Genomic DNA, 12,302 nt, shown 5'->3' with positions numbered 1-12,302 from the left:
ACTGAGAGCATCTGAATCTGGTTAGCACAATGTCACCCCCACAAATCTCGAATTAGCATTAACATTTCCTGAAACATCTGAAAGGGAAAATTGGGATTTTTTTTTAAAGATAATCACGACAGGAAACAGCTTATGTTGGCAGCAGAAGAGGTAATATAGCTAATTTCCAATTCTATGGTTGTCAGAAGAAAAACAATGGAATTAAGGGAATTCTGGGGATGAAGTAGAAGTCATCGTCCAATAAATTATTTGCTGCCCAGTTCATTTGCCTGCCTTCCCAGGCTCTCTGTGATCATTGCATGGCAGAGACACTGGACAAAGAAAGAGGAGCCAGCAGGATGTCATTGTTGGAATGAGAGGGGGAGAAGGTGGTGTAACACAGCTTTGGTCTTCAAAAATCCATAGTGGCCTTCATGTTCACATCTGCCAGAATTAGAGAATGAACTAAGATTCTGGCAAGGGGGTATTTTCTGCTCACTGGTTTACAACATGGTAATTTCTGCTTCTAAAACTTAATTAATTCCATCTGATATATACCAAAGACTTGCAAAGTTAGGAGCCAAAATTCTACAAGTAGTACTTTGCTTTTAATTTGTCACAAATTTATCAAGCATCTACTATGTACAAAGCATGTCAAGGATATGAATAACAAAATGGTTCCTTCCCACAAGAATCTTACATTCCATTGAGGGGATATAACATTTAAAGAGATAAGCAGATATAAAATAATCTGAGGTAGGAGAAAGCACTAACAACTGGGGGCATCAAGGAAGGCATTCCTGGGGAGGTGATACGTGAGCTAAGTATTGAAGAAAGCTAAATATTCTAAGGGGCAGCGTTGAAGAAAGAGGGTACTCCAGGCGTAGGGGTCAGCCTGTCCAAGGGCATCGAAGCAAGAGATGGAATACAAATTTCAGTTGACAAGATTAGCTGGAATATAGAGTACGTGAAAGAAAATAATGTGAAATAATGTCTGCAAAGGTACGTTGGGGCTAGAGCATAAGAGCCTTTAAATGCCAGGTCATAGGAAACATGAAGGTTTTTGAGTAAGGTGGCAAAAGGCATTTGCCTTAGGAATATTAATTTGGCAGATATATGGAGCACGGTTTGAAGAGGGGAAAAGAGACTGAAAGCAGGAAGATCAATTAGGAGTCTGCAATAGCAGAAAGTCCAGGGAGAAGTGATAAAATCTGAAACTGGCATGGTATTTCAAAGTGTATTATGTATAGTTCACTCCATCCTCACAACAACTTTGTGAAGTGAGATAATTTTGTAGTAGAACTAATTGACATGATTGTGTGCCCTCTTCCAATATTGTTCTACAACATGTGAATAGGAGTGGAGAAGGAATATGATAAGGTTAACTCAAGGTTGTCAAGGCACAAGCAGTGGTAGGAAGAGGTCCTTCTCCAAACACCCCGCTGCTAGTGCCTTCCTTCTGAGATTACCTTCCATTTATTCTGTCTATACTTCTTGCTTGTATATCATTATTTACACTTCTTTCCCATTAAAATGTAAACTCTTTGAAGTCAGGAACATGTTTTAGCCTTTCTTTGTATTCCAAGTACTTAGCACAGTTCCTAGCATACAGTAAGCCTTAATAAATTTTTACTGACTGACAGAGGCAAAAGATTCAAGAGTAAGGGACATCGTATAGCTGAACTGGGCAACTATAGAGTTAAAGCTCTGAAGGGAGGACAGGGAGAGTAGGGGTAGAGGTAATAGACTTTGGGTAGTGGTGATGATGAAGACAAGGCTTAGCAGAATAATGGTAAGTGAGATGATGGAAAGATCAGAGAAAGGAAAGTCAAAGTTCAAGATAATGTAGATTATGAGTGGTAGAAAGCTCTAGGATATGACCATCTTTATGGGTAGCTGAAATGGAGTAAAAGTGTAGATCATGGGAGCTGAACATCTGGGATCTTTAAGGGACATCAACATGTACAATGAAGCAAGTATGTAAGCAGGGGCTGAGGTCAAGAGGGATGTTATGAACCAGATAACCCATTCCTCGGGTAAGGAGAGAGAATGACCTGGGGGCCAGTAGATGACTGAGGAAAGAAACAGGCCTGGGTGATGTGGACTGATGGAATGAAGAAGTTTCTGAATGATGGAGGCAAAGGAAGAGTCCATAAGTAGCAGTGAGGAGCAAGGAATATGCCTGTTCCTCCTTCTGGCCCAATGTGTCAGGAGGCATGAGAAAAAAAGCATTCAGTACTATAGAGGGTTGTCAGGGATGGAACATCTTCCAGAAGTAGAAAAGGTGTGAGGTGAAGAGATCCAGGATAAAGAGCAGATTGCTAACAATAGAGTGCATACCCCAGAGGGCTTTGGAGGTATGTGCTATTATGATGCCCATTTTATAGTTGAGGAAACTGAGGCAAACAGAGGTTAAGTAACTTGTCCAAGATAACACAGCTAGTAAATGTCTAAAGCTGGAGTTGAACTCAGGTCTTCCTGACTCCAGGCCCAGCATTCCTTTCATTGTACCACTTACCTGGAACAAAAGAAGAGTGAGTAGCGGGAGGAAGGGATTTTTCTCTTTAGACTTTGAATCACAAGGAAAACAGGACTGGAAAATTTTCCCACCATAGCTCAAGAAAGAAGCCACTAACTACCTGCCAAGGTCTCGTGATGACTGAACATAGTGCTAGTTCAGGGTCAGTGGCATCAGTTTCTATGGTTAGTCACTTCAAACATTAGGGAGTTAAAGGTACAGGCAGAGTTCCCTCAGTAAACAGTAGGTGCTCAGTTCTTGTGGCCTAGACAGATCTAGCACTAAATATCATCCCTGTGGTCTATTCCCATGATGCATAGGAATGAAGCCTATCCAGAAGATACTCTGCCAAAGAAACCTGAGAAGACTGCCAAGAACTGATGCAGAGTAAAGTGAGCAGGACCTGGAAAGCAATTTATACTATAACAAAAGTATCATAAAAACATATAAAACTTAAGAACCCTGATTAACACAATGATCCAGTATGATTCCAGAGGACCAACAATGAAGACTCTTACCCACTTTATGACAGAGATTATGGACTCAAAATGCAGAATAAGAAACCTACTTTCGGACATGGCTGATTCAGGAATTTATTTTGCTTGACAATACTTATTTGTTACAATGTTTTTTGCCCTCTTCCCCAGTTTGGGGGTGAGGAAAGTGGGATGGAGGAAAAAAAGCTCAATAATTTTAAAAAAATTAATTGGAATTATTCTGAGATGGGGTCCATAAGCTTCACCAAACTGCCAAAGGAGTTCATGACCAAGAGAAATTTCAGTAAAAATCTTTCCAGGAAAGAAACTGTGAGTAACGTAACAAGTTTTCATAGAAAAGGCTATAGTTGAAATTGAGGACTTTGGTAGCGTGTCTAGTATATTTAATATACAAATGGAAGTTAGGTGTTGGTATATACATACCTGGCAGACAGGGCTGGTTTTCTTGCAACACTACATTTGGTTCTGCAATTATAGGCACTTCTTCAGTAGCGTACTTATAGAGCTCTTTCCCAAGATATGTTACCTATACACATTTAAGCACAAAATATAAATTCCACATGCAGCAAAAAAGACCTCTCTTACATAAACTAATCCATATATAGTATAATCTATGGATACAGTACCATATGAGCAATATGATTTAAGCAATTATGTAGTTGATTCTTTCTTCCCTCTCTTGATTACTTTTTGTCTATCTTGTACATAGTTTGTTTTTACATAGTTGTTTGCATGTTGTATCCTTGACTAGATTGTGAGTTCCTCAAGGGCAGAAACTGTCTTTTGCCTTTCTTCGTATCCCCAGCACTTAGCACAGTGCCTGGCACATAACAAGAACTTAGTAAATGCTTATTGACTGACTTTTTTTAAAAATTATTTTTAAAAAATTATATATTTTTTTAAATCAACAAAATCCACTTTCTTATCCTTCTACTGCTACAACCCTCCTTCTCCTTGGGAACTAACAAAACAAAACCCCATTACAAACATGTATAATCAATTAAAACAAATTTCCACATTAACTATGCCTAATACACACACACATATATACATTTTTATGTGTGTATACATATGTATGTATATATGTATGCACATTTATTTGTCTCATTCCTGCACTCTGTGTCCCTCACTTCTCTATCAGGAAGTAGTAGCATGTTTTATCATTAGTCTTTTAGAACCGTGGTTGGTCATTACACTGATAAGAGTTCTTAAATATTTCAAAGGTGTTTGCCTTTACCATATTGCTATCATTGCATAAGTTGTTCTCCTGGTTCTGCTTACTTCACTCTGTATCAATTTATATAAGTCTTCCCAAGTTTCTCTGAAACCATCCCCTTCATCATTTCTTACAATACAATAGAATGGGGTATTCAGGGAGGACTAGCACCTCTGGTGCGCAGGCTTACCAAGCCCTTTTCAGGGCTACTCATGAACCTTTGATGTCCAACCAGTCACCCAATTCTCACCTGTGGCTCCTAGAAGCTGTAGCATTCACAGTGGCCACACCCTAGTCAAACCATCTTGGCAGATGGACTAAACCAGTTTGAGGGGCCTCAAGCCCATTGGTGAGTTAGGGTGAAGTCTACCCTAAGCATATGAAGACTTCCCCCCAGGTGTAAGGAGTGGATGAGACCATTTGTTCCAACAGCCATGAAGGTAGCTGAAGCAAGTGCTATGGAGCTCTTAGAGCTTGTTCAGACATCGAGGATGCCAAAGTCATCCACTGTATCATGGGCCATTGCCAATTGTCTTGACTTTTGTCCTGCCACTGGACTACAATAACTGTGGAAGAGAGAGTGAGGCTCACCACTTTGTGCAACTCTGCCTCACTTAAATCCAATTCACATGCAAGTCAAGACATCATCCATATTGTCATTGGTCCTCTTCCAAAATGAAAGACAAACAACACCAACCACAATTTGTTTATCCATTCCCCAATTTATGGGCACCCCTTCAGATTCCCATTATTTGCCACTTCAAAAAAGTTATAAATATTTTTTACATCCTTCAATTTGTTTTGCTTAGAACTAATCTCTCCCTTAATCTATCCTTTCCCTCAGTCCCCCTTCCCCTTTCTTTTCCTTCTGTTTCCCTGATGAATAGGATGTATTTCTGTACTCAACTCTGTGTATGCCTTGATGATCTTAAGAGAAAAATGGGAAGTGAGTAGAGGAGGAATACATTGGAGGGGGGAAAGAGGGTTAAGGGAAATTATCTCACATAATTAAGCACAAGTAGATATTTATACAGATAAGGCAAGGGGGCTGGGGAAAACAGCTGACACTTCAACCTCACTCTCATCAGAACTACTGTGTTTAAATTTCAAAATTTCTACACAGCTCTGGCCTTTCCAGCAGGAATGTCTGGATTTTCTCTATTTCATTTAAAAGTCCATTTTCCCCAATGTAGCATTATGCCTCCATTTTTCTGGGAAAGTTATTCTTGTCGATAAGTCAATATTTTTTGCCTTGTAGAATAAGATATTCCAAATTTTCTGCTACTTTATGTGGTGGTTGCTAAATTGTGGGGGATTCTTTCTTTCTGACTACTTGCCATATTTTTTTTCTTTGACCCTAAAACCCTGGATTTTGGCTGTTCTGATGATGTTTCTTGGAATTTTTATATTGGAGTTTTTTTCATGGATTCTATTCTATTGTACTCTGCCCTCTGGTTCTAAGACATCAAGAGATTTCTTGAAATATAATGCCTAGGCTATTCTTTTTGGGTTTTTTTTTGGTTATGGTGTTCAGATAGCCCAAAGATTCCTAATTTTTTCCTCCTTTATCTGCTTCCTAGGTCAGTTATTTTTTAGATGAGATATTTTACATTTTCTTCTTTTTTAGCCTTTTGACTTTATTTTCATATTTCTTCTTGCTTTATAAAATTATTATTGGCTTGGAAGTTTAGTTTGAGAAAGGACTTCAGTGTCTGGTACCTCATCCTGCCAGGTGATCTTCAGAATCTTCCTAAGACAATTCAAATGGAACTGATTCAGTTTCCTGGCATGGCACTGGTAGGCTGTTCAGGTTTCGCAGGCATACAACAATGAGGTCAGCACCACAGCTCTGTAGACCTTCAGTCTGGTAATCAGTCTAATACCTGTTTTCTCCCATACTTTCCTTTGAAGCCTTCCAAAACATTGAGATAGTTCTGGCAATGCATGTATCAACCTCATTATCCATGTGTATATCCCTGGAAAGTACACTACCAAGGTAAGTGAACTTAATCACAGCATTCAAAACTTCTCCATTTGCTGTAACCGATGGTTCCACATATGGGTGGTGTGGTGGTGGCTGATGGAGCACCTGGGTTTTCTTGGTGTTAATTGTTAGGCCAAAATTAGCACAAGCAGCAGAGAATCGATCCATACTTTGTAGCATCTCAGCTTCAGAGGATGCATTGAGTGCACAGTCATCTGCAAACAGAAAATCATGCACCAACACTCCCTCCACTTTGGTCTTGGCCTGTAGCCTTTTCAAGTTGAAGAATTTACCATCAGTGTGGTAGCTGACGTCGATGCCGTATTCATCCTCACTGAAAGCATTTGACAACATGGCTGAAAACATCATGCTAAAAATGACAGGAGCAAGCACACAAGCCTTGTTTCACTCCATTGGCGACTGGGAGCATTATCCATTATCCAGAACCCAGGCAAGAAGGCTGTCATGAAATTGACGTACAATGCTGATGAATTCCAGGCAACCAAATTTTGACATAATTTTCCCTAATTCCTCACTACTGATTGTATCGAAAGCCTTGGTCAGATCTACAAACATTGTGTATAGACCTCTGTTTTGCTCCTGGCATTTTTCCTGGAGGTGTCAGACAGAAAACCTCATATCGACTGTTCCTCAGCCCTTTCTGAAGCCACACTGGCTCTCAGGTAGATGACCATCATCCAGGTGAAGGATCAGCCTATTAAGGAGGACTCTGGCAAGAGTCTTGTCAGCAGTGACTAACAGAGAGACACCCCCGTGATTGTCACAGGACAATCTATTTCCTTTACCTTCATAGAGATGGACAATGGAGACATCTTTGAACTCCTGGGGGATAACATCTTCTTGACATGAAACCTGGAAAATTTCAGTGAGCTTTTGTATGAACAATGAACCCCCTACCTTATAAATCTCAGCTGGAATAGAATTAGGTGCTTTGCCACACAAAAGGTACCTAATGGCATTCAAAATCTCTTCTTCAGTTGGAGCTTCAGCTAGGGAGGGATTGACTTCAATTTGAGGTACATGGTCAATGGTCTCAGCATTGATTGATAATGGTCTGTTGAGAACACTGTGGAAGAGTTCAGCCCATCCCTCTAAGATCATGTCCTTGTCACTGATCAATGTGGCTCCATCAGCTCTGAGTAGTTGAGATACACCATAGGTCTTTGGCCCATAAATAGCCTTCAGGGCATCATAAAAGTACCTTGGATTGTTACTATTAGCATAATACTGAACTTCATCTGCCTTCTTACTGAGCCAAGTCTCCTGGGTCTCACTAAGCTTTGCTTGTACTTTATTTTTGATGGAATTAAATGCTGCCTTCTTAGAGATGGATGAACTATCATGCTGGTCAACCCTGAAGAGTTCTTGTTTTTCAGTCAGCAGCTTATGAATTTCCCATCATTTTCATCAAACCAGTCTTGATGTGCATGAGTGTTCTGATCCAGATGAGCAAATGCAGGGCTATAAACCAAATCTCTGAAAACTGCTCACTCCTTTTCTGCTCCACTGTTGCCAACTGTGTGTTGGCTCAACTTTCCCTCCAAGTTAGCAACAAACTGTTCCCTCTCAGAGAAGAGCTCTAGTTTGTTGACATTAATTTCTTCTGGTAGTCATTTTGCCTTGGGGATGCTGCCTTCATTGAATGCGAATATTCAGTTTGGAGAGGATAAGTTTATGATCATCCAGCATTCTGCTCCATACACATTGCCTCCATCAGTCACTCTCACATCCTGTCTACCTCTTCTCCTTACAATCAAATATTATTGCTATTAAATGCCAATGTTTGCTGAGAAGGTGAATCCATAAAGTTTTATTGCATTTAGGTAAACAGAAGACAGAGCTGGTGATGAGAAGGTCGTGAGATGCATAAGTCTTCAGTAGTAAGTGACCATTGCTGTTGCTCCTTCCAACTCCATTTCTCCCTAGGACTCCCTACCAAGTTTGGTAGTGTGCACCTACTCTAGCATTAAAGTTACCCAGAATTATAAGCTTGTCCTCTTTTGGCACGCTGATGATAAGGGTGTCCAGGTCTTCATAAAATTTTTCTTTGACCTCATCAAGATTTGTCATGGTGGGAGCACAGGCACTGATGATGGTGGCATGACATTTTCCTGCAAGTAGCAATCACACTGTCATGAGCCTGTTGTTCATTCCTTTTGGCAGGTATATAAGCTTGTTTACTAGATTAGTTTTGATTGCAAAACCCACACCGGCCTCACAGCATTCCCCTTCATTGTGGCCACTCCAGAAAAATGTATATCCAAGTCCAACTTCATTAAGTTGGCCTTCATTTGCCAGCTTTGTTTCACTCAGTACTGCTATTTGCATGCAATACCAGCTGAGTTCTCTTGCAACAAGAGCTGTTCACCTTTCAGGTCTACTGGATTTTGCATTGTCTATAAGTTATGTACACAGTCCACATGCCGATGGTGAGTGGAATTGTCTTTGCAGATGTTTTTGTACATTGTTTTTGTGTTTTGATCACAGAGTGGGATTCCCTGCCTGATGTGGTAATTAGGACAGGGTTGGGTAAACAGACTATTTTTAGGGCACCTTTTCTAGCCCCTTCCTTATAGCAGGAGGTAAGCAGTGTGATCCTTAAAAGGCTGCATAGATACCCGGGGGTGCCCAATCCCACTGAGGCTTCCAGTGAGAAAATGATCCTATAGCCTGGGCTGCCTGTGTACAAGATTATGGCTATGGCTCCCAATGTATCTGCACCTGCTGCTTCATCACTTGCCTGTTGCCACAGGACTCTAAGATGGGCAAAATGGTAAAATGGTATGGGTGATGTCTTTTGATTCATGCATAAATTGAATTTGAGTGAGGCAGAATTGCACAAAGTCGTCAGCTTCACTCTCTCCTCAGAGAGCAGTGGCAGGGCAGAATCAAGATGACCGGTGATGGCTCAAGATGCAGTAGATGATCATGGCATCTTCAATGTCTAACCAAGTTCTATGTATTCAAGCGCCTGCGTCAGCCTCCTTCATGGCCCTTGGAACAAACTGTTCTCATCTGCCCATTCTACCAAGGGGAAGTCTTCACATGTTTGGGGTAGACACCCCCCTAACTTAACAACAGGTTTGAGACCCCTCAGTTACCCTCAGCCTGCTTTAGACCATCTGCTGAAATGGTTTACTGGGGTATGGCCTCTGTGCATCCTACAGCTTCTTGGAGCCACAGGTGAGAGTTAGGTGGAACAGGTGAACACCAAAGGTGGAAAGCAGCCCTGAAAAGGGCTCGGCAGCCATTGCACCAGAGGTACCAGTCCTCCCTGAACAAACCCTACACCCCAGAGCAACAGAATGCTGCTAGACTGCTGCTGGACTCAGATAATATCAGTTAGCTAGGAAGTCTTGCAAGTTCAGAAGGCTCCCCTTTGGTCTGGGATTCCTGCCATGGTTCTAACTTTTCAAGCCAGACTAGATGCTGTTGCTGTTGGCCTCTGAACTTCCCTCTTTCTTGGTATACTGCCCAGGGCCTATCAGGGAATGCCAGCTCCTTGAGCAAATCTGTTTCTCAGTCTACCCTAGATTTGTGACCCAGAATTGGGTAGTGGCCCCAAGAAACTGCCAGTTCATACCTCTGAGTCACTGTGCCCTGGTATGGGTTTGGGAGTGCCCCTTTTGGGCCTGGGACTTCATTTTGCCTTGGTGCACAGCCTCTCCCTGGGCATTTAAGGGCTCCCTGAGGTGTGCTCTTACCCCAACCTGGTTCTCAGTATCATCAGAATTCCCTGTCTCCCTATGCTGACCTGGGCTACACAACTGATTCACTGTGACTTTTTCTGGATTTCCCCACCAGGATTCAGTCTGGTGCATCTTCTAGATCTGTTTAGAGGAGTTTTGTGCATAGGAGCTCAGCTCCATTGCTTCTTCCTAGTCTATCATCTTGGCTCTCTTCCCTGTCTGACTTTGAATATAAAAAAGACAATCCATCTGGGTTTTGGTTTTGTACATTGTGTAAAATATTTGTTCAGATTTTATTTGGGATATAGTTCCACAGGGTCAGAGTCTAGACAGAGGGAAGAATGGTAGATATGAAACAGATTGGCATGTACCATCCAGGAATGCTCAAGGACTAATTGGAGCCTTTGTTTGCCTCACTTTAGACTCAAGAGAAGACACTTCCAGAAGGTAAGACCCATTATTTGGCAGCAGCAGAATATATAGAAGGCTCCAGTTTTCCTTGGATGTATACTAAAATAGAAACAGGACTCTGAGGTGGCCTTGGGTCTGTATCACAGAATAGCAGAGTTGAAAGGGACCTCAGAGGCCATTTAGTCCAATCCGTACCTAGAAAAGGATCCTTTCTATGACATATCCAACAACTAATCATCTACCTTTAGCTTAACAAACTCAAGTGAGGGGGACCCCACTAATTGCCAATGCAGCTCATTCCATTTTTGGATAGCCCTAGTTATTAGGAAGTTTTTCCTCACATCAAACTTGAATCTGCCTCTTTCACAACTTCCATCCAGATATGGAGTCTTAGGGATTTAAGAATCTGTCAGGTCCATTCTGATATGGATGAAATTCATCCAGTCACACACAGATCTCTAGGCCTTTTTTCTAGAAGTAAAGATAAGAGGACCTTGAATAAATTTTACCAGCTCTGTTATCAACCAAGTACCAGAAAGTATGGATTATTTCTGCCCATGATTCAGTTGTTCACTGACAATGTTAGGCAGGCTCCACAAAACTGCTCCCCAGCTCTTCCCATTATCCTCACGGATGGGTTAGTGAGCTGGGCCCAGACCCAGCATGATTGTATTTATCTCTTGAAGTCTTCATTTGAAGTACATTGACACCAGCCAGGCTATCTTTTTTGGTGACCGTAGCTAGCACCACAGGGTGCTAAATGACAGCCTTAGTAAACCAAAAGAATTAGTGTCCGCTAGCATACTTAGGTCACTACAGGCCAATGATTTATACACAGGAATAACCTGGCCTTATGAGTTCTGCACCCCATGGTTAAGCTCAAGGAAACCTTCTGTGTAGCAATCCAGAAGCCTAGGATAGTGAGGTCTCAGAATGATGCTGAGCTGGGATAAAGATTTATAGTCAATGTTGGCAACTGTAAGTTTCAGTTCAACAAACATCTATTGCCTGCTACATGTAAGACACCATGCTGGGCACTTGGGGTATGCAGATAAGCAGATACTCTCTTCTCAAGTTGCTTATAAATCAATGAGGAGAAATAGCATCACACAAATAATTATCCCACAAGGAAGGGTGTGGTAAAAGCAAAGAAGAGGTCCAGACAATGTTCTGTGAGAAACCTGAGAAAAAGTGAGTGCTCTCCTTTGGGGGGATTATCTATCCACCTGCCTGCCACCATTCTGGGCCCTCTTCTCTCTCTCTCTCTGTCATTTCTCTGTCTCTGTCTCTGTCTCTCTCTCTCCCTCTCATTTCCCTGTCTCTCTCTGCCTCTCTGTCTCTGTCTCTCATTCTCCACGCCCCCCTAGCAATCTCATTAGCTACCATGGGTTTTATTATCATCCCTAAGGCAGATGACTTCCAGATCTAAATACCAAACCCTAGTCTTTCTCCTGAACTCCAGTCTTTCAATACCAACTGGTTAATTGGATATTTCAGACCCATAGGAATCTCCAACTCACTGTCCAAACAGCAGTCTTTCCCCTCAAAACTTTCCCTTTCACTAACTTCCCTATATTTACCAAGGGCACTGCCATCCTTGTGAACATCCAGTATGGAAACCTCTGTGCCATCCCCTGCTCTCTACTTTTCCTCACTTTACCCTGGCTCCACATCTCTTCCATCTGTTCCTCCTTAACTCCACTCATACACCTGGCACTATAGCTCAGATCCTCATCACATCTTTCCTGGACTACTGCGAGTCTCCTAAGTGGGTTGCCTGACCCCCGTCTCTCCCCTCTAATTCATCCTCCACATGGCAGCCAAAGTGACATTCTTAAAGCACAGGTATATCATGTTCAAAAAGCTCCAGTGACTCTAGGACAGAATGCCATCTAGGTTAAAATGCAAACTCTTCATTTGACATTTTAAAATCTTTCACAGTACATCCAGCCTACTTTTCCAGGTCAATTATACAATTGACAATTCG

The 12,302-nt window shown here is 41.7% G+C and overlaps 1 protein-coding gene across 1 annotated transcript in view; it reads right to left on the bottom strand.

Annotated features, from left to right (window-relative positions):
• The window catches only part of ANKRD31 (ankyrin repeat domain 31), a 175,817-nt gene that overhangs the window by 17,417 nt on the left and 146,098 nt on the right, over nt 1-12,302 (bottom strand). The window contains exon 21 of the mRNA XM_036747141.1: nt 3,418-3,520. Within this exon, the coding sequence (XP_036603036.1) occupies nt 3,418-3,520 (103 nt within the window). The remainder of the gene's footprint in view (nt 1-3,417; nt 3,521-12,302) is intronic.

Source organism: Trichosurus vulpecula, chromosome 1 (genome assembly GCF_011100635.1).
Source record: "Trichosurus vulpecula isolate mTriVul1 chromosome 1, mTriVul1.pri, whole genome shotgun sequence".
NCBI lineage: Eukaryota > Metazoa > Chordata > Mammalia > Diprotodontia > Phalangeridae > Trichosurus > Trichosurus vulpecula.
This window is presented reverse-complemented; position numbering and strand designations above follow the sequence as displayed.